Below are 22,990 nucleotides of genomic sequence, written 5' to 3'. Positions count from 1 at the left end.
CAGTCTCACGGTCAGAGGATCACAGACATGCACCTGTGTTAGGTCAGGACAGAAGTGCCCAGGGAAGAAGCTCTCTGGAAGGGCAGTTAGTGACAAAAAAATCCCTGCAAAATCCAGGAGCAGGCAGTGAGGGCCCGTGTGTTCAGCTGCTTCAGCTTCTCTCCCTGCAGGGAATAAAGCCCCAAAGCACTGAGGCCGCTCTGGCTCTGTCGCAGCACATCAAGAACGATTCCAGGAGCACAGCTTCCCCTTCACTGCTCCCCCATCCACCTTGTCATCCCTACTTTGCCATTCCTGCTCTCTCACCTAGCCTGACCTGCTCTGAGGAAGCCCTGAACCAGCAGCAGGACTCAGAACAAGGTCAGTTTTGTGACACTGTCTCACCCATCACCCAGAGGAGAGAACGCTGCAGTGTCTGCAGCCTGGGAAGCCAAACCTGCCTTTTTTCCCCTTCTTCTTTTACTTTGCACTACTCGAAGGGAGGTATAAATCTCCTGGCTACAACCTGGCAGTCCCAGCTCTGGGCAGAAGGCCACACAGAAATCCAAAGCTTCCTTTAGCCGCACCGCGTTTCCTTCTCCCTGAATACCTGGAAGCAGCCAGTGCCTACATTTATTAACTCCTGAAAGCAGCTGCCTTCCTCCCACACTGCTCAGCTTAGCTCACCTGCTATTTTGATGTTCAGGTTTGCATCCAGGAGGAGATTTTCTGCCTTCAGATCCCTGTGGACTATGTTACGACAGTGACAGAAGTTGACAGCAGCCACGATTTGCTTGAACTTTCTCCGGGCTTCCTTCTCGGCCATGCGCCCGTGGGCCACGAGGTGATCTGTGAGGTGAGGAGAACACAGGGTTATGGACACAGTGGAGAGAGCTGGGGAGGCGGGAGCAACGTGGGCACAGCGTGGTTCCCAGCTCCAGCAGCAGACGTGAAGGAGGCACAAGCAGGGATGGGCACACCGCTGCCAACCGGTCCTCGCCTGGGCTGGCTTTGAAATTAAAGTTATATAGAGGACAGCCGAGGGGATGCCTGGAAAATCAGAACTGTTTTGTACACAAGGGCAAAGGTTTTAGAATCTTTTCTTCATCAAAATAAAAATGAAGCTTTTCCAGCCTCTGCCCTCAGTCAGACCCCAAGCCTGGTACCACATCACCTCAGAGGTGCAGCTTCCCGGCCACATGCATCCTTCCTTCCCCCTGCTTTTTCCCAGGAAACGTCTCTTTGGTCTAACTCCTGCTGGAACCAGCGAGCTCCCAGGTACTCACAGCCACAAGCAGCTGCTCACCTCAGCTCTCCAGCCAGCACAGCCACCAGCAGCTGCAGGAGGGCTTGAACATCCTCCCTCTCTGTGCATCGATGCGAAATCCAAGAAAGCATTTCATTATAAAAATGGAGCTGGCCTCCACTACGGAAATCTGAGCACTCCCAAATATTTTGCTGAAAGCCTTTACTCTCACTCAAAGGTAGTGTTTGCTGCCAGCTGGGCTTTCCTTGGAAGCCAGCACTGCACACACGGACAGGAAAAGCCTCTCCAAGAGATCACAAAGGCAGGCACACAGCAGTGACCCAGCTGAAGTTCAGTCCACTTAAAACCTGGAAGCACCAGGCTCACAGAAGCCACTTGTCACTGTCCCAGGAGTAGGGATGGACAGGCAGGAGACAGGCAGCAGAAAAGGCAGAGAAAGAAGGAGGTAACTTCAGGAGGTTGTAACTCCTTGGTCAGGCCATCCAGTTGGCCTCAAAACATCTCTAGCCAAAATTAGGCTGAAATTATCCATATCCCTCCCTAAACTCCATTAAACTGGGGGCTCAATACAGATATCTGTTCTTGAAAATAATAACAATAAATCACTTGTGCAGGTTTCTCATCGGGTGGTTGTGTTTTTCCCCAGTCACCCATTCATTAAAATACCTGCGACATAATTGACTCGCAGTAAATACTAATTACCAAGATCCATCAAAGCAGTTGTGCTGCTCCTGACTGCACAGCAACCTACTTCTGCCTTTGCCCACTCACGTTGTGCAACAGACTCGAGGTGTTTTTCAAAGAACTTGTCAATTAACTCTTGTTCATCGGATAAACTAATTCTGTAAGCAAATCTGAACCAGGGCTGGAGAAGGAAAACCATCACCAAGTCCAGTCTGACCCTCAGCTCGCTCGCTGGGCAAAGCAAAGTCACCATCTCAAGTTGCCCCGTCGTATTTCATTAAGGCATTTGCATGGTCATAAATTTGTGACTCTAAGGAGACTGACAGCAGAGCACAGCAAGGGCTGCTCCAATTTAAGCCACTGATCAACAGGTAATAGCTCAGCTCCTAAACAAGATCATTCACACCTTCTGCTCCACTGGGATTTGGAGCCAGCCTGTCCATACAGCAAGTGCCCTTGAAACAAAGCACAAGGCTCCAATCTCTCAACAAATTCTGAAATATTTTAACAATTCTGCAGGCAAGAAAGCAAACCCAGCTACTGCAGCAGGTGTCTTTCTGCAAGGCTTTCCTAAGTGGATTTCTGCCCAAACCAAGTTCACCACTCCCGGCACAGCCGGTGACACCCGCGTTCAATGCTGGCACTTGGGGCACCCCTGCCCCACACCTCTCACCCAGAAAACTCCGCTGCCCCTCGGCCCAGCCATCCTGCTTAGGCTGCAAAAAGCCCTTTTTAGGTTAGGCGTGAAATTTCACTTTTGCTGAAGAACTGGGAGCAGAGGCGCAGGCTCTGCACGTAGGCACCGCGCTCCGAGCCCACTGACATTTCTGCACCAGCTCCAGAGGAAGGACAGAAACAATGAGGCTACAGAATACTTCACATACCACCAAGGGCAACTGTATGCCAAAATTAACCATTGAGAGCTTAGTCTGCACAAACCTCCCGTGCAGGGGAGGTTACAGGGCTGACCTGAGTGCTGAGCTGGGAGCCAGCACCCTGCTCTGAGCGTGCCAAGCACCCAGAGCCTGGCTGGGCCGTGCACAGCGATGCTCCTCTGGGTGTCTTCCAGAGGGGAAGGAATGCATCATTTCATTGCACAACCCCTACACACATCAGTCACTGCTCTCCCTACTTACATGAGGCACCTGACGCTGCTCTCTGCGTTAAAAAAACAATCCAATCCTACACTGGGAAAAAATCACCTTTGGTTTAGAGAGCACTGACACACAAGTTTCCACTCCCCGCCTCTGGACAGACGCCTCGTGCTTTTAAGCTGCTTTCTGTCTGGAAAACAAACGCTGATGAAGCTTCACATCTCCTCTGTGTGGGGGATTAAGTCACATTTCCAGTGAATTTGGTGACCTTGTGATGTCAGAAGCAGTCTGACCTTCTAGAGACAGGCACCACAACATTGTTTAATGTGTCTGCCCAGTTCAGGTTCAAAGTGCTCAGGACAAGCGGGCGGGTGGTGGGGAGACAGGGCAGACGTGGGAACCACATCAACCAGATGATAATTTTCTAAATTTCCTGTGATTTTTTTTTTTTATAATCAACCAAGAACTCATATTCCATCAGTGAGGACTGCAGATTATTTACAGTTTTCATAGTAAACATCTGAAAGCAAACCAGATTTTTAGACTATATTCCATCTGACCTCAAAAAAGGACACTCGAGGGACCTGGAATAGAGACCACCCTATGTTTAAAAGGAGACATTCATTTCTTCATAATGTCAAACCAGCGACCCAACCACACGCAAAACACGGACAGGGACAAAAATAACAATTTACATTTGGCTGCTGGAGCCCACAGCAAACCCAAGGCCTGTCCCTGGTCCCTGCTACGCAAACAAAGTGAATTATCAAACATTTCCAGTAAGAGATGAATCAAAGACTCTTACGGCACAGCCTGGCCGTTGAAGGAGTGCTCAGCCCTTTACTGGAACTTGGGATAAACAGGTGGTGCAGCCCTCCCAGGTGCTGAGCTGGGATCCCTGTGGAGCTCCCAGGGCAGGGACAGGCCAGACACATGGCCAGCCCTGACTGACTGACTGCAGCCATTTACAGAAACCATTGCTGCTGCAGCTGAAAGCTCTGACCTCTGCCACTGCCTGGGAAATACTGACAGCTTTAAGCCTTGGGAAGTTCTGAAAGCATCAGAGAAGCAATTTGTGTTCCTTACAAAAACCTGCAGTTTGCAATGGCACAATGCTGCAACCCTGGTTCTATGGGGCTGCACTCAAATGCCACAAGGCATTTGGCACCCAGAACACCACAGCTGTCAGCCCCCCCTACCCTCCAGCACTGCATTTTAATGCCTACATCATGCAGGTGTTAAGACATGACCCAGAAGAAGACTGAAGAGACTCAGCACAGGCTATTTCACAGAGAACCCCCAGTGCCCAGTAAGAGGCACGGTGCCAGTGGCTGCACTGCCCACACACACCTCACACACCATCCCTGCAGCTCATCCAGCCATTCCCAACCAGCCCAGCTGCCCTAGCAGGGGCAGGCGCTGAGAGGAGGGGCAGGTGAGGTTTTACCCAAGAGGAGAGCCCAGCTGCCCATGCTGCCATGGGCTCTGTCTCCAGCACACAAGGACGTGAGACCCTTCAGCGCTGGAGATGCAGGGACTGCAAGGAAACCTCCCCAGAATGGGCTCCTGCTTCCTCCCTGCAAATTGCTTCCGCTGGTAGAACAAAGTCTCAATGGCTCCTCAGGAAACCCTGAATACAAAAAGCTGAAACTTGAGTTTTCCCCTCTCTGCTCTTGCACTGAGGGCAGTGCCCAAAAATCCTCAAAACTGGGGAGAGAGGCACGACCTCCCGGCTTGAGTCTGGAGATGCCTCACGCTATTGCAGAGCTGGCTGCTCCCAGCTATCAGTGAGGATAAAATGCTGGGCAGCAACATGGAAATTAGCCATGCTAATGAGCTGAATTTACTACAGCAGAAAATCTTTCAGAAAGCAATTAGGTTTTCACTTCGACTCACGCAGAAGGCTATTTTTGTAACCAAAGAATTCATTCCAAGTTTGTATGTGAGCTTGCACATAGCTCTGGATTTAAAAAAAGATGAGCCCATCCCTGCCAAATTCAACAGAAGAGGGAGAAAAAGTAAAAAGAGATTTATACTTTTCTCTGGTGATACATGCCCAAGCCAACTCCAGGACATGTGCAGGTGATTTTGCTGTGCATGGGAAGGTGAATTTCACAAGCCTTTGGAACTGCTGAGTGTGTCCAGCGCCATGATTCATATTTGAATAAACAACTGGAAGGCTCAGCAAGTCAGTTTTTCACCAGGCAATCCACACTTCCCAAACATCAGCTGTCACTTGCTTCCCCTTCGGCTGTCACCTTCTCAGGGAGAAATCCAAGGGACATGGACAATATTGACAAGAAGCCATGGCAACCATCTACAGAGGTACTGAGGAACTGGTGGCAGTTTGTAGTGGCTGCAAAGCAGCACTTTTCAGCTTTTAGCTTCCTTAATTTGGGGCTTCTCTTGCTTCACTAAAAGCTTTGTCTTTTATTACAACTCAGCTTCTCCTCCAGAGAAATGAGAAGTAAAATCAAAAGTGAATCTTCTGCAATGACTGACAAGGACAGGGGGAGTGCTCCCAGGAGCTGACAGACCACGTGTGACTGTCCTCACTTCCTTGACAAAGCTAATTCAAGCACACAGGATTTTCCCCCTTTTTGGAGGCTCATATTGGCAAAGCCAGTACAGACCAATGTTGCAAAATCCCGACTCTGTCACCCGGTACAAAATTCCAGTGTATAAGTAAATTCCTGTTTCTATAAGTTTTGCTATTGCTCACCAAACAAATGAATCAATCAGCCCACAGCTCTTTCAGCTGTGCTGCACAGATACTTTTTTCCCTTTCAGGAACAGCTCCTGTGGTCAAGAACACTCAGCCAAAACTCTCTGGGACAATGGTGCTTGGAAGGAATGTAACCAATGCCTGCTAAGATAACATCAGATATCAAAAAGAAAAGACAAGACATGGTTTTGAGCACAAAACCCTCCAGAACTGCAGGACTGCCTGTTTCTTTGAAAGCTACTGACACATCCCAACAATTCCACTATCATCAACAAGGCTCATATAACTTGCTGGGAAACAAAGCACTCAGCAACACTAAAATCCAACTGCATGACTATTTCCAACATCTTTAATCCCAAAGTGAGCACGAAAGAGGAGCAGCACCACCTGTCAATGAAACCCAAAGAAGAAACAGAGGTTATGGGGGCTATTTTTCCATTGAGTTGGTCTCATTTATTCCTTTACTCCTCTTGTCAATGGAAAGTTTGCAGGCTGAAGGGCACCTCTCGGCTGAAACAAGAGAGTGTGGTGGCTATTTTCAGTTTACTGTAGTTGACCAAGTGCATTATCTGATTAAAGAATGCAATAAATGTACTTACCAAATATTTCCCCTCCACTGGCATACTCTGTCACCAGATAAATCATCCGCTCCGTCTCCATAACCTGCACACAAGGACACAGCAGTGACACATAAGGAGACTGCTGAGTGCAGCGAGAAATACCCTAAAACCACCTTTATTCCCCCTGTAACACAGGGAACTGCTTTCATCAAATCCAAACTATAACCTTCCCATCCTTCCCAGAGCCATGTGCGGGGATGACAGGAATGGGGACAGTAAGGATGAAACAGCAAGTTTCAAACACTAAATCTGTAACTACACATTACACTGCACCTGAACCTTCCTCCTCCTGGTCTGTTTCCCTCCCATTAGCATTTGCTCCCAGGTCTTGTCCATTCCAGCAGCCTGGGAGACTTCTCAGGGCTGCCACCCTGCTCTTCTCCCGCCCTAAACAAGGCCAAGCCCCAAGTGTCACCTCTTCAGTACCACATCAAAAGCTTTAGGTGGAATGAAACAGGTTTAAAAAGGTTTTTTGGCTCAAAAGAAAGGTTTAAGGAGTAAGTTTGCAAAGAAGCACTCCCTGGGTACCTTGAAAGTGCCACAGTCCCTGTAAGCATCTCACACATGGTTTGGCCAAAGGAGCTAAACATTAACCTCTGTCACTTCCACTCAGTTTTAACTCTTTGGAGTCCAAATAAATGTTCATATCACTCAAGTACAGATGGGAAACAGAGTCCCTAACGCCTCTGCTCCCATCACTCTGCTGCACCCTCCTCACAGAGGGGCACAACCAGCTACCTGTGTAAAGGGCAGACTACGTGGCTTCTGCCTCTGGGGGTTTTGTTTGCAGACAAAAAAAAAGTCAAACAAGCTGGAAAAAAAGTCTGCAAACAATATTCAAAAGCAGGTCTGCTGCCAGTATTGATCCCCTTCCAGGAAAGGGCTGAGCAGATCAGCAGGGCCTGGGGGCCACAGGGAGCTGGGCAGGGAGAGGAGAGCCCAGTCCTACTCCTGGGTGAGATTTACTCCCTCCCTTAAAGGGAGAAGGGGAACCTGCATCCGGTTTCAACTGGGAAACTGAGAAGCACACAATGGCCATAAACAAGTGGCAGGAGGCCAGCCCACAGCGGAAGCATGATGGCCCAGAAAGAGAAGGATTAGCTACACTTTCCCCCTGCCCCTCCAGTCAGAGCACTTTGAGACCCTGAAAACATCAAGGGCTTTCCCAGTTCCATGAGGAAGGAATGGAGGGATAGCTCTGGGGGAAGTGCTGCTGCAGTGTAGAGTCAAGGGATGGGAGCTCCATGGCAGAATGCTCCTACCTGGTACAACCTGATGATATGTGGGTGGCAAAGCATCTTCATGATCTGAACTTCTCTAAATATCTTCTTCAGGTTCTCTTCATCCAGCTGAGTCTTATCAATGATCTTTATTGCAACCTGGCAGAGGGGAAACAGAAGAGAAGTTACTGACCCAGCTGCATGATCCACACAGCAGCTCCCTGCACCAGGGCTGATAAACCCCAGCAGTGATGGGAATGGGGGGTAGTGTCAGGCTTTTAACAATTGAGGTGTTTATTTATCTGTTTTAAACCAGAAGTGCTCTGTAACGCTACACTAATGGAGTTTAAACAAGTCTAAGTGCTTCCAGTCAGCTGCTCTCCAGTCTCCGAAATTTTCCCTCGACCTCCCTGGTGCTGGCAGCTCCCAGCTCCTTTGGGCATGGACTGTAGAACCACCAGACTCCAAACGTGGAGACACTTCTGTGCTAAGAACCACCTGTCCTCAAGTCCACTGGGCGCCCTGTTTCATCCACACACAGAGAGCAAGGACAGGAATCTTTTCTGGAATGCCAGGATGAACAGGAGAGAAAAGGCAGAGTGAAACCTTGATGGAGAAAACAGCTGAGAGAAAAAGCTGCTCTGCCTGGCAGAGGAACATCTGCCCTGCTGCTTCTAAATCAAATTTCAGCCTTCAGTATCTTCCTCCCCACCATGAAACACCCCTTTGAGCGAGCAGCTCCAGTCTGGGGATTTGTGGGATGAGCTCCCATCCCCCAGCAGGTTTTCTCACTCGGAGAGGGCTCTCCCTGGGAAAAGAACTGCTTCTACAAATCTCCTGGTTGCTTTGCTGGAGAGCCTAATTTACACAAGTCCTGCCCAGGAAGGCTGCAGGATCATGCAAAGGCCTGGGGAAGGGCATGCAAAGCAGCACTGCCACGAAAACCACTGAGGATGCACAGCCAGAAAGATCTGACACAGAAATGCTTGGCTTGTCCCAGACCCCAGAGCTCAGTGGGGACAAGGACAAGTGCCCTGTGCACGGCAGTGTGCCAGGACCACGGGCACAAACCCACGGGGGCACACGACCCAAACACATGTCCCTGTCCTAGTGCCAGCCCCAAGGGCAGGGCTAAGGGATGCTCTCACAGGCACGCACACAACCACACAAAAGCAGCTTCAGATCCTTTAAGGGAATCTTTCTTTAAGGGAACAATCTGAAGCACATGAAAATTAAGCCCCATATTTTATGATCAAATCCCTGCCAGAGCAATAACCGCCCTGCATGTGAGCAGAACCCAGCAGAATCCCGAAAAGGCACCCAAGCACAATAAGCTGTTTCTTTCATTTGAAACCTTTAATTCAGAGCGCAGGAACGCTTCCAGCCTTCCAAGTCACTGAGCATGCTTCCTCCAGCAGGAGCGGGAGCTGAACGGCAGCCAGGTCTGGCACTCGGCGCTGGGAGCTGCTGGCAGGAGGGGCTGGAGCCCAGGCACGAGGTGAAACGGCAGCAGGGGCTGCCAGGCACCGGGGCTGCGATTAACGGGGGGCAGAGCCCCGGGAGCAGCCCAGCGCGGATCCACACCGCAGGGACCCAGGCACAGTGCTCAGGAGAGAGCTGGGGATGTACACAGAGCCAGAGGGGCATTGGGAAACACTCTCCACATGCTTTTCACCCAAGGTTTTCCTGCAAGAACGGGCTTTTGTAAAGCTGGAGCATAAATACACGTAAAAGCTAAGAGACGCTTCCTCTGAGAGCAAAGCCAAGATGTCTACCCAGAGACATGAGTCATTTTCAGGCCCAAAGACGTAAATGAAAATCCACAGATCTGGAGTATTCCTGAGCTCCTTACTCATTCCCAGCTCTGTGTTTGCTCTAAGGAACTCTCATTTCCCAGCTTAATTATATGGCTCGAGCTGACACTCTCGGCCAAGTTCAGGGTATGTAGAGCATCTGATTGCACCCAACTTGGTCAGTAGGGCCAGACACAACAGAACTGAATTCCTCTGGTTTTCCCTGATAACCCAGGGCAGGGAGCACCAGGCTGCCACCTCCCCGTGTCCCCGTGACGCTGCGGGATTTCCACGCGGCGAGTGAAACTCCACACCCACAAGACACACAATAGCTGGATGGGGAGCAAAGCCAGACCTGCAGCACTCAGGAGATGTTCTCCTTGAGAAGGATCTCATCCTGAGCTCAGCCAAGCAGCCCCAAACCCAAACCCACCCTTTATGCAGGAGAGACCTGAAGGGATTCCTTCCAAATGTTTTCATTCCACACAAATGCCTCCAGCAACCGATGCAACATGAAAGGCAAAAGTCTCCTGAAAAATCCTGGGGAAAGCACCTCGTGCTTCGGTTTCAGGAAATGCAGAGCTTCCTCAGGACCCTGCGAGGGTGGAAGTAGGAAATCCCCTGTGCTCTGGGCAGCAGGGACACGCAGGGAATTCAGGATTTCAGGGGGCTGATGTTCCACCCGGGGCTCTGCAGGGGAGCTGCAGCTGGTCTGTTCCAAAGCTTTGCCCTTTGGGTTCTTTTGGAGAATCGCTACTTTTCCAGAGGGAAGGACTGGTGTAAAGGTTTTCCAGAACAGATCAGGTTGGTTTCTCCGTTCCTGCATCTCCTAGCTGGCTGATATTCCCCCTTCCCTCGAAAGATGATTTGGGACTTCAACAGAAAAGGGACTGGCTGAGCTCCTTGTGTTGCACCAGCCACACTGACTCCATCTAAAGCTCAAGGGATGGCCACAATGAATTCAGCCCTTTATTTTATTATTTAATTATTTATTGGAGATTATAAATTGGAGAAAAACAGCCAAACAAAAGGATCTTTAAGGGAAAAATCTAAAGCATATGAAAACTAACCTTCGTATTTTATGATAAAATCCTTGTCAGGGTGATAACTGCCCTGCCTCCATATATATATATATATATATATATATATATATATATATATATATATATATATATATATATATATATATATAATTATTTATGCAAAAGGAATCAGTTTCAGTTATAATAAACCCCAAAATCGAGTGCATTCCCTCCTGCTTACAAACACCACATAAAATAGAGAGGAACACTAAACATCATTAAGTAAAGCAAAAATTCAGGCACAAGTAGAAGTGGAAGAAAACCATGATCCAAATTCTCAAACAATGAAATACTTTAAAAAAGGAGTCTGAGAAATTAACTATTCTTTTATCAGAAGTTAATGAAGCTTACAGGCAGGAGGATAAATGCCAAGCCTGGAGCATGCATGCTGCTACCAATTAACAAAATGTTCCCGCCACTTGTAAACAGTTCATTTATTCCTTCTTGCATCCAAGTAAAACTTGCACTAGTAATTTGGGAAGGAATGGTTACTTGGGAGAAATGACAAGTAGCTAGAAACAATTGGTGGAGAGCAGGCAAGGTGTTCCAAGTGACAGCTGCAGGTTGCAGGTGGCTCGTTCACTGCTTTTCCAGATTTTTCTCCTCCTGGTGCTCATCTGAACTCTGCTCTGTAACTCCTGTGATCCCAAAGCTGTGCTGAGTGGATGTGCACACCAGGCAAAGCCTTGTGGGGAGGAGTGGAAATTCCAACCACATGAAAGCAGAAGGGGTAGCTGGAAAATGGAAGGAGGGGTACCAAAACTCTGGGGGCCAAAGAGGAGCACCCAGACAACCCCGTACCAGCACATCCCATTGCATCCCATGGGATCAGTCAGGAGGGATGGAAGGCATGTGTCAGGCAAGGCAAGGTGGCTTCAGTCACCCCAGAATGCTCAGAGATGTGGGGAGGAGCCCAGGCTGCCCCTCCACCCTGAGCATTGACCACTTCCTTCAGCCCAGCACACAAAGCCTGGACAATTCTTGCTCTCAAACTCACAGGATTCTCCTGAAGTTCCCAAAGTGTGACATAAACAACATTATAAATTCCTACTTTGCTCTGAGATACCAGATTTTCAAATCTGGCAGCCAGCAGAGCTAAATATGCCAAGGTGAGGGGCTCTGAAACAAGGCACAAGGCTTGGAACAGGAGAGAGGAGAATATCAACTTGCAGGAGTTAAAATTTCTGTGGACGTCTTGTTTCTCAGCTGAGTGTGGATAACAATCCAGACAGACTTCCTTGAATGCACAGTGCCCTGCCAACAGGAAGGGAAATGACCTGCTGGGTGCCCAGGCGGATGGGCAGGGAGAGGACAGCCACTGTGCCCTGCACTGCTCCAGCTGCCTGCAAAGGCTCTGAGGGAGAAAGAGGTGGAAGCACGGTCTGTTTTCAGTGGAAAGGAGCCATGGGACACTGCTTCCTTTTATTTCTGTGCTGTGAACAAAGGAACAAGCCAGAGACCCTGGCCTGAGCTAAAATCTGCTCCTTCATGCCAGGCATCTGCTTAGATCTAATAGAATCCAATGATAAGTAAAATTTTTTGCATGAGTGATCATTCCATAAAGAAATCACCCTTTCCCTTTTAGTTCAGTTGTTTCTGCAGCGGCCTGAGTGAAAATCAGAAACTCCCACTTCTTCCCAAAGGAGCCCATGTGCTCAGTGTGATCAGTGACCGCTGTAAAAGTGTAATTATGGCAGTGGCATTCCTGTAAATCAGCACGGATCTCCTCCATGGAATGGGAGCCAACAGATGGCACCGGCAAAGCGACTGCATTGAGAAAACCAACATGTTTATTTGGGAGCAAGACATTTCCTAGAACTGTCCTGGGGAGTCCTCCTGCTCCAGATTCCTCCTGGAAAAGGCTCAGTAAACAGTCCCAGGGTGTCCTGTGCCATGGATGGAGGTGTCCCTGCAGCTCGGCTCCTGTGTCACCCCGAGGGCACGTGGCAGCCACACTGAGAGCTGTCACCGGAGAGGGTCTCTGGAACAAGCTAATAAACCTGGAGGAGGCTCATCCACCCAAATTCCTCCTGCATTGGCAGTGAGCAAAGGAGCCCCCTCCTCCCTGTCCACTGCAGCCCTCCCGGGCTGACAACGTGAGCTGTCAGAGGGGCTGGCAGGGAACAGCTCTTCCAGCTGCTCCTGCCTGCCACAAACACTTGGGAAGCTCGGGAACACGGCCTGTTTGGATTAAGCAGCTGCTGGAGGGGTAAAAATCACTCCTGTAAGCAGATACCAGAGCTGCACAGGAGAACTCCAGCAGCAGAGACCAGAATTACAGTGAAGAAGGGGGAAAACAGAGGGCTAAGGAAGCACACTGGAGATACGTGTATGAGGCACACACAGAGGCACTCGAGTGGCATATGGACACAGGGCTGTGATAAAAACACAAAACCACAGCGTCAACTCCAGGCCACTGCAGGCCGTGTCCTCCTCGGGAGCTCTGCCGGGTGGATGTCACCCCACACAGCGCCGCACGGACACTCTGATGGCAGAGGCACATGTTTCTGAGGCAAGCTGTCAGCACAAGCCTGCTGGTGTGTTTGGGGTCACCAAAAGCGAGCTCCCTCCATGCAAACAGGCAATTTGTACCGTTTTTAGTCATAAGAAAGTGCTCGACAAAAGGGAAGCACTGACGCTGCCGATTCCCAGACTTCTCTTGGCAAGCTCATGGGTAACACAGGGGCATCTCCTCCTCAGAATTAACCAACACAGAACCTACCTAAGTCAAAGTGATACAGCAAATAAAACTAGGCCAGTCTGCAGCAACATCAGTGGCTTTTGGAGGTGGCACAAATGCAAATATTGGCAGCAACTGAAAGCAGGAAACTGTGGACGAAGATGTGCTCAGAGAAGCTGCATTAGCTCAGGAAGGAAGTTCTCACCTTGTCCACATCCCTCTGCACAATCAATGCAGGGACTTGTGTCTTGCACAAGGTGAAGAAAATACTGATGGTGTTACGAGAAAAGTCAATACATCCAAATCCTCTTGGCCGGCTGCAGTGTTAATGCCCGGCTTGTGTGAGCGCCGTGCTCTGCCGTGACCTCTCCTTGTCCCAGAGGGAGCACAGCTGGGATTTCAGTGGCCAAAGCACAAACCCCACATTCACATCCCCGGCTCACACAACCAGCTACACTCAGGTAAGGAAATCTCATCATTTCAGGGCAGCTTGCAAATGTCACAGGACAGGAAGCTCACCCAGGGCACCCCCAAGGATCCCAGCCTTTATCCCTGCTGCATTCCTCCTTTCCCAGTCCTGGATTAACCCCACGCCAGCAGCTGCAGCTTCTCTTTTCCAACAGAAGCCATCAAAAAGGTCTGAGAGGTAAGTGCCTCCCACCTGACACTTGCTGCTTCACAGCCTCAGTGCCAGTTCACTGGTGATTTAATCCCAAATGCAAACTTTTTCCCATTCTGAAGCTGCAAGGGCTGACAGGTAAATTCTGTCATGTTCAGCCACAGCATAGCTAGTGTAAATAATGTCCTGCCAGTCACGAGAAAGCCTGCTCACATTGCTAGAGCTCTACTTGTCACACTCACCTGGATGCCAGGTCCCAAACCCTCCTGGAGAGCTTCTCCTCATTATTTCATCACCTGGGGCAACAGCGGGAAACGACAGAGACTCAGAGTTACCTGCCCTGGCTGACACACACTACATCAGAGCATGCTGAACAGCATCAAGGGCTTTGGGGTTGCAGAGAAAGGCATAGGGAAGGGAGCTGGAGATGCCAATTAGATAAACAAACCATCCTGGTGCACGAAGAACCTCCCGCTGCAAACGGGAGGTGTCGCGAGGGCGAGCGCCATGAATCATCACCTCGGGCTGCAAACACACACCTGGGAAGAGGCCGAGCACAGGGACAGGCCACAGCACTCCACACAGGGCTGGGAAGAGCCTACCCAGGCTGTATGGAATTAGCACATATCCCCACAAAACCTGATGGCTGCTCAGCAAGTTCCCTGGGCTTCAGGCTGAGCAGGACTCAGAGGACCAAGCGGCAACCGAGGAGGTCAGCCACGCACAGCTTAAGAACAGGAATCCCTTAAGCTACACCACATCTCCTTCTAGCCCTTATCCTTCTTAATGACAAGATTTCCAAAGCTTTTTAAAGTTCTGGTCAGACACTGAATCTCCTGGTCCCTGCCAGTGCTGCCTTTTTCTCCTGGGCCACAGCAAGAGACTCCATGGGACTGAGCCGAAGGCAGAGCAAGTCTCAGCACAGCAGACTGCAGGCAGCCACACCTAACCACCTCAAACACAGCACGGGATAGCCACACCACTCCTGTCTGCTGGATTCCACAGCTTCACACCGTGCCGTGTCTGCATTCCCACTGACCTCCCTGCCTTTTCATTTCTCACTCTGTTACAGCAGAAAACCCCTCCAGCCCCAACAGCTTCGGCTGACATTTATGCCAGTAATTTGTTTTTAGTTCAGAAGCCTTGTAAAATTCCTGTAATGCTTCCCAGATGCAAGGCTGAGAACTTCACAGGAGTCAGAACGTGAATTAGAGGTGGTATGGAAAATTATTTATCCTGGTGAGGGAAGAGAGCAAACCACACAGACAAATGGCAGCCTACAGTGAGTGCTGCTACCTGAAACATGTCCACACGTCCATCCACAGAGAGCAGGCACCAAGAGCTGCATGCCTGGGAGGTCAGTTCATCAAACTCCTCCACACCTGGACCATAAAAGCAGAATATCTAAGAACAAGTATTAAAAATCAGCTTAAGCCAAAGGAAAAGAGGCTGAGGTAAAAGGCAGGTTGTAAAAGCTCCTGCCTGTGGCATCAGCAGGAATTCTAGTGGGATGCAGCAGGACACTGCTGAGCGGAAGGAATGAAGGCTGAGCCCTGACCATGGCTGTGGTGCAGCCCCACGATCTGCTGACAGTCTGCAGCACTACCTCCATGGCTTCCATGCAAATTAAAAGCACTCTTGGCACTTACTACACAAAGACTGCACTTGATAATTAAAACCGGTTTTTGAATGCACTTAAACTGGTGCAGAAGCTCATGGAGGTGCATTTAAATCGATGCAAACTGGTTAACTAACAAATGTGATGTGAAAAAGCAGAGCCCGGTCACGTAAGCTCGACTGCTTGGCCAAGGAGGCTCAGCTCCAGCCTCTGTGACAGCAGATGGGAGCGCTGCAGTTCTGCTCAGGCCTGACTGCACTCCTGCTTGAGCTACAGCTCGGCCTCCCAGCCACCTGCAGGCAAGCAAAGCCAAGAGGTGAAATCAAATTCTGGGAGGACACTTGCCCACCTTGGTCCCCTTCCAGTCCAGGTTGCCCGTTCAAAGCACTCGCTCAATTGCTCTCCCCTCAATTCAGGCACTGCAGCCTAAACATCTCATGGAAACAAATTCAGTTCAGTTTACCAACACCTTGAACACCCACCTGTCAGTATTATTTCAGGAGATGTCAGTTGAACACTGGAACTGACTTCTGTGCAGGATTCTGCCTCCAAACCTCTCCTGAGATTGCCACTGAAGCATTTAAAGAATCCCAGAGTCACTGAGGCTGGAAAAGCCCTCTGAGATTATTGAATCCAACCTGTGCCAAGTCCCAACCTTGTCCCCAGCCCAGAGTACTGAGTACCCTTCCTTGGACACCCCCAGGGATTCCACCTCCTCCTGGGCATCCCCTTCCAATACCTGTCAGGAGTTTATACAGAATGAGAGGGTCCCCCCTGTGCCTCCTTTCCTCCAGGCTGAGCCCCCCCAGCTCCCTCAGCTGCTCCTCATGCCTTACTCTCCAGCCTTGGAGAGAGTTGCTTAGCAGCAGAGTTTTGGAAATGTATTTGCACGCAGGAAGAAATCTGTGACAGCAGGAGATGCATCAGGAATGCTGCTGTGGAACAGAGCCCCAGTGGGGACCATCCCTGAGAGCAGCGGGACCACGAGACATGGAGTCACCTGCCAGGTTTCATGGGAAAGGCCTGGCTCAAACATCAAGACAAGTCTTTAAAAAGCTGCCAGGATATTACAGCAAGCAGGTTTTGAAAGTGTTATACAAAGTTCCTGGATTGTCATTTTGCTCTAATTCAGTCGTGACCTAAAAATGCAAGTGACGGGGGAAAATAGTGCATTTCAGGTACAGAGTGTGCAGTCAGAGGCAGCTTTGAATTACTGGATTATAAAATAAAAAAGCTCCGAAATAAGGAAATTTAGAAGCTGGTGTGCATGAAGTGATGTGCTCAGAACACACTACGTTAGGGTTTGGATTTTTTTAAGCAATGCTTATCCTGCAAAGAACACCACTTGGACTGAGAGGTCTCCTGAGAGGGAATACCTCACCTCACTCCTGTCTAAGCCATATGGAGCACCCAGCACTGGTGCAGCACAAGTTAAGAGTAGCTATTTTGTAATGATAGAAAATGGCTATTTTTTAATGACAAACCAACACACGCAGCAGGAGCGCCTTTGGCTGGGCGCCCCAGCCTGCCGTGCACCACAGAAATGCTCCTGCAGTAAACTGCATCCTGGGAAAACACCTGGCACTGCACCAGAACGTGCAGCACAGTCACAGAGTCATCTGGGCTGGGAAAGACCTCCAGGACCATCGAATCCCCACCTTGTCATCCAGCCCGGAGCACTGAGTGCCACCACATCCAGGCATTCCTTGGACATCCCCAGGGATGGGCACTCCAAACCTCCATGGGCAGCCCCTTCCAAAGTTCAACAGCCCCTTCTGTGAAGAAATTCCTCCTGATGTCCAACCTGAGCCTCCCTGGCACAGCCTGGGGCCATCACGTCCTCTCATCCTGCTGCTGGTTGCCTGGGATTGCCTTTGCACCGGCTTCCAGTGGATTTCCTGAGGCTCCCTAAGGGTTAAAGCCAAGGACTTCTGGAAGATATTAAGCACCAATGTCTTGGCTTCCCTTCTGCAAACAGCAACAAGCTCCAGAGGAATCTGTCATCCCGTATAACAATCCCTTTCACTCAGCCCAGCAGCCTGAGCGTGGTGCTGGCTCCGTGCTGGGCTCCTGCTCCGGATCCTGCTGCATTCCAGGGGAGGCTGGGCCCTGCACCATGCACGGGAGCTGCAGCGTGCATGTACCCTGTGTGCAGCTCCATGCACCAGTGCAGCAGCTCCTGCTCACACCAGGGCTGCAGGAGCCTTAAATATCACCCTGGGATCACCACACAAAACCTACAGGGGCAGAGAGGATGGAAGGAATCGCTGCTCCTCTTCATGTGCCACCAGGTCCATTTGGGAATGTGGGATTCTGGGCTCCCAAACAGACTTGCACAGATATTTTCCTAAACCTGCAAGTGTTGGGTCTTTTCTATACCAAAGTCAAACTAGCTGGATATTCAAAACAAGTCAAAAGCAACAGCCACACACTTACAGAAAAGGAATTTTTCCCCAATATTGAAGATTTTAAATACATCAAATACCTTTTATTGAGTATTTATGATTTCCATGTGCATCATCCTGCTGCTGGCAGAGACTGCAAACACTGCTCCCTTGCCAGCACCTCTGAGAGCACAATTAGGAGGTGACACCATCACCTCTAGTTCTAGGATTATTTTCAAGGTGCCAATTGCATTAACACTGCGGGTCCTGGAGCCCACGGAGCGGGAAGGGGCCGAGATTCTGCCAGGAAAGAGAGGAATAAAGCACCATGCCAGATCTGGATGATACACTGAGGAATTTTTAGACGCTGCGTTTGCAGCAGGAGCCTTTGTGCAGTTTGCCACGATCAGATGGCAGTTTCTATGGGAACAAACAAGCAGTGGCCCTGTCACAAGATGTCTTGTAGAGACACTGATGAAGGCATTGAGTCTCAGGAAAGTTTCTTATGCTGCAGTGCAGCCTGTCAAAGATACTCCAGCTCGGGTTATCAGTTTGGGAGGCAGAACTATCAGGATACACCCAAAGTATTTTCAGTACAAAGTCAGTGCAGTTGTTACACTCAAAATCTTGAATCCAGCCTTTGTGGGCACATAAAGCTTTGGAAGGCTGTAGTTTGCCTCTCAGACACTCCTCCATCAATAATGATGTTTGTTACGTGCCACAAAACCCAGTCACTGGAGTCTGTGCTTGGCTCCAAAAGCAATAGAAATGATCAAACTAGTGAGACACTATTTTTTAGCTTCAAACATCAGAATTTTCATCAGTCACAAGACTACAGCAGAAAGCAATTTTCTTCTCAAAACCACTGCTTCTATTTACCATCCCCACCCCTTAAGTTAATTAAAAATCCTTCAATTAGCTGATTTAGGGAGGGTTAATGTTATTGTCAGGAAGACTGGTTCCCCTGGGCCTGAAAACAACTGTGGCTGCCTCCAGCCCCCGATTACACAGAACATTTTCAGACTCAAAGGTTCCCGAGTATCACCACCCCTCACTCCAGAACTGTTATGAAATGGAGTGGAAATTTTTAGAAAGAGAAGCCAAAAGTGAAACTGTGAGGAATGCAGGCTTCAATACATTAACCCTCAACAACCAAGATAAACCACATCCAAGCGATGGAGAGTCCCTTCCTCACCCTCAGCTTGCCCAGGCTTTGCAGGAGAAGCAAACCAAACTGTGCCAGCTTTAGCACCATGGATTTACCCCCGGTTAGGGGGAGAAGCACTGGCTGCCCCAGCCCCCTGCCTGCCCTCAGCAGAGTTTATAACAAAGGAAGGTGCAAGGTTGGCAGCTTGGGTCTGATTGTAAAGTCCAGACTAAAATAAACTGATGTTCTACAGTGGTATTACCTGAGTGAAGGCAGAAATTCCCTCCCTTTTAGCAAGGGACAATCAGGGAATCTCATTCCAGCTTGCTGAGGACAAAACACCCTTGCAGTCATTTCCACTCAGACCTCCCAGTGATGTCAGAACACAGGAGCTGCCTCTTGGAACTTCAGGAAGTTTCTGCTCCCCCCAAAACCACAAAGATTTGCTTGAAATTTGAATTTGTTTCATAACAAAGCAAGCTTGACAGAAGAATCTTCCACAGCAGTAACTGCACGGACCAACTTGTTAAAGAATCACCTTTCACTTGGGCACGGAGCTGAATTACAACACTAGAGAAGCCTACGAGCCACTTCCAACAAGACTATCTGATTTCCCTTATCAGCAGAAATGACTTAAACCCACAGATTACATGCTCAGGAGCTGAAACCCTACTTCAAAGCCAAGGCATGATCCAGCCCCAGGCTCTCGGGGCCGCGTGGCGCAGCACGGTGTGAGCAAAAGGGCGCCCGGACAGTGCCCTGTGCCAGGGCTGCCAGAGCCACCCCAGCAGCCTGGCTCACAGCAGGGCAGCACCTGGGACACAGGCTGGGCGTCACTGCACGGCCGAGGATGGACCTCGGGCTCGTGATTCGCTTTCTGCACTCTGAGGAGTGAACTCAGGTCTGGACTGGAGCGTCCTGCTAATCACCCCAGCCAGGCTCCCAAATGTCACACACGGCCATTAGCCCCAGGCTGGTGACAGCACGGGGCAAAGGGCCAAAGATCAAACAGCAATGGGTGTCACTGATCCCTGCTGCTCCAGCCATGCAAATCAAACTCGTTGCTGGTGCCAAGAGGCAGCACCAAGGGCTCAGGTGCCCCCAGACTTGGGAGGGAGATCCTGCCCTCTGCACCAACACAGCCCTCACGTGAGGCTGGCAACCATGGCTGTCACCAGCTCTCAAAGCAGGGGACAATGGAGTATTTTTGGAGCACAGACACTGCTATTTTGAAAGCACTTCAGCGCTGTAGTACCCAAATTCTAATTGTGGCTGCTGCTTTGCTTTGCCACCATAAATCCTGTTCCGAGGGAGTAAGACAGCAGCCAATACATGAGCGTAGGCATTGCACAACTGGGCTTCTACAAGCACTTGGTGTGAAGAATAATGTTCTTAAAAGATTTAATTTCTAGGGAATGTTTAAATACTGAAGAGTAAACACTGAGTCAGAGACACGCACTAAATACAGGTAAATGCAGCAGGGGCACGTGGAAGCAAAGCCGCAGCCTGGAATTCTCTCAATGCCTCTCCTTGTACATGGGAAATTCAGGGCCCACAGAGGACAAAGCCTCTTTTATATGTGCAGAAACTGCAAGAAAACAAAAACCAAACAAATACAGCCAACGTACAGATCCGTTTGGGGGTCTTAAACCAAGTCTGCAGCACACAGCTCGGCGCGTCTGAATTTTGGGTATTTGAGCCGTTCCACGCGCACAAAGCCCGGGGCAGGCAGTGGGTACTCACAGCTCACGGGACCACTGAGTAACAGCAGCACAGAGGAGATGGGCCCCTGGCCACTGCAAGTGCCTGGGGAACTGCTGTGCATCTCTGGGGTGCAGCACCGCTCCCATCCACACACACACAGCAAGCTCAAATACATCACTTTTCCCTCATCACTGCATTTCCTACTTCTTCCAAGCAGCAGGTCAGGACTTATTGCACCAGGACACTGACCACACATTTCCATTTGCTTTCAGTAGAACAAAAATATTTACTTTCACAAGCACAAGCTGATGTGCTACTAAATCATTTCACTTAGCCTAGACCTAACAGTCCAGTGAGAGCCATGGAACAGCAAAAGAACTACGTATTAGGGCAACCCTCCAGTGCCAACAGCCACAAAACAGAGGTGTGTTTTCCCTGTCCCCACAGCCCAGGGTACTTTCTGATCCCAGACTACCCTTCCCAAAGTGCAGCAGCAGGAACCGATGGCACCTGGCAGCATCCAGCAGGAGCCAGGAGCACCTCATGGCTCGTGTTAACCCCATCACAGGGGCAAAGGCACAGCTGGGCTCACAAAACCCCTGTGACTTCACAACAGCACAGGTCAGTCCCAGGCAGGGCTTTCCCTGCCCCGCCCCACGTCCCAACAAAGCCCAAACCACGCTCAGCCAAGGGAGTTTTGCCTCCTCAGAAGGGAAAAGGGACCATAGATAGTTCTCTGCAAACTTGGCAGGCCATGTGGGAACTGATACAGCCAGGGTGGGCAAGCTGGAGCCAGGAGAACAATTTTGGCTCCTAAACTAGAAGCCTGAAAAATTGGAAGTGGCGCTCCATTTGTTTAAATTACCTTCTGAAACCATGCTCCATATGTGGGAATGAACAGTCACTCTGGTAGCCCTAAACACAACCAGGAGTAAATTGTTCCAAGATGCACATCTGCACTTACCAAAGATCAGACAGAAGGGCTGGGGCTTCATTTCCCTTACAGGACTTTGTTTTAAGAACTCCTAACTGAAAATGGCAGCCCAGGAAGGTGCTGTGTATGGACCAGACCACCATCACCCCTGCCTCAGCAAATAAAGGTCTGTGCTGCTGCCTTGGAATCATGGAATTGTCCAGGCTGGAAAAGCCTTCTAAGATCAGTCCAGTGACGCTGCCAAGGCCACCACCAATCTGTGTCCCCAAGTGCAACATCTGCATGGCTCTAAAACACCTCCAGAGATGGGGACTCCACACTGCCCTGGGCAGCTGTTCCAGGGCTGGAGAATGCTTTCGGTGAAGAATTTCCCTTAATATCTAAATGTCCCTTGGCACAACTTGGGGCTGTTTTCTCTCCTCCTGTCCCTGTTCCCTGGGAGCAGAGCCTGACCCCCAGGCTGTCCCCTCCTGTCAGGGAGTCGTGCAGAGCCACAAGGTCCTCCTGAGCCTCCTTCTTTCCAGGCTGAGCCTCGCCTGCTCTTGGGGCTCCAGACCCCTCCCCAGCTCCACTGCCTTTCTCTGCACAGCCTCCAGCACCTCAGTGTCACTCAGAAAGCAGGTTTTTGTTTTTCTGCACATCCACACAAAACCACAATAAAATTCAAAGTGCAGATGCAACTTGAAGTGACTCTTTCTTATCTCAAGGATGACAAGAGTCCAATCTCAAGGGAGGGAGGCGGCTCCATCCATCCCTGTGAGCACAAAGCCAGCGCAGGGCAGGTTTCTCACACACAGTTTTTTACGTGGCCCTGGAGCTCGAGTGCTCCAAAGCCCTCCTGCCTGGGCTGTACAGTCAGAGGGGCTGCAGCCAGCAGCTCATACTGTACGGCTCTCGGGTGACGTGCCCAGTAAAACAAGCTGCCTGCCTGCCTGCCTTCTAAACCTGGACTATCACAAGACCACGACATAAATGTCAGGCCCAGCAGTGCCTGCTCGCACCCAGCCCTGCAGCCAAAACACTGAGTGTGCCCCAAAACTGCAAGGGATTGAGCACAGACCTTCTGCATCGAGCCTTCATGTGCAGTTCTGCTTATGTGGGGACAGGCACATTGGTCAGGGCACAGGGAGCATCTGGAGTGCCTGGACTAGGAGAGGGGGGCAGCTGATCTAACAAGTGACTGACCAGTCCTGGGCAGGGCATTTATTGCAGCTGTACAAGAAAGCACAGAAAAGTGGAGCAATCCAAAAACATTGCCTTGCTTATTCACACTTGATATCAACATTTACCCAAATTCTTTCCTTGCCTCTGTGTTCAGGGAAGGGACTGAAGCTGGGAAGGGACTGGAGCCCCAAGAGAGGCTGAGGAGCTGGAAAGGGGCTCAGCCTGGAGAAAAGGGGGATCAGGGGGGCCCTTCTGGCTCTGCTCCCAGGGAACGGG

The 22,990-nt window shown here is 50.1% G+C and overlaps 1 protein-coding gene across 4 annotated transcripts in view; it reads right to left on the bottom strand.

Annotated features, from left to right (window-relative positions):
- Positions 1-22,990, bottom strand: part of SIK3 (SIK family kinase 3) — a 70,122-nt gene that overhangs the window by 25,888 nt on the left and 21,244 nt on the right. For all 4 annotated transcript variants that reach the window (XM_036397616.2, XM_036397618.2, XM_036397619.2 and 1 more), the window contains exons 2-4: positions 7,632-7,748; positions 6,349-6,412; positions 667-828 (exon numbers count right to left, since the gene is read on the bottom strand). In XM_036397616.2, coding sequence (XP_036253509.1) covers positions 667-828; positions 6,349-6,412; positions 7,632-7,673 — 268 coding nt within the window. In that variant the 5' untranslated portion in view covers positions 7,674-7,748. The remainder of the gene's footprint in view (positions 1-666; positions 829-6,348; positions 6,413-7,631; positions 7,749-22,990) is intronic.

Source organism: Molothrus ater, chromosome 22 (genome assembly GCF_012460135.2).
Source record: "Molothrus ater isolate BHLD 08-10-18 breed brown headed cowbird chromosome 22, BPBGC_Mater_1.1, whole genome shotgun sequence".
NCBI lineage: Eukaryota > Metazoa > Chordata > Aves > Passeriformes > Icteridae > Molothrus > Molothrus ater.
Note: the sequence above shows the minus strand (reverse complement) of the source record. Positions and strands in the feature narration are given on the sequence as shown.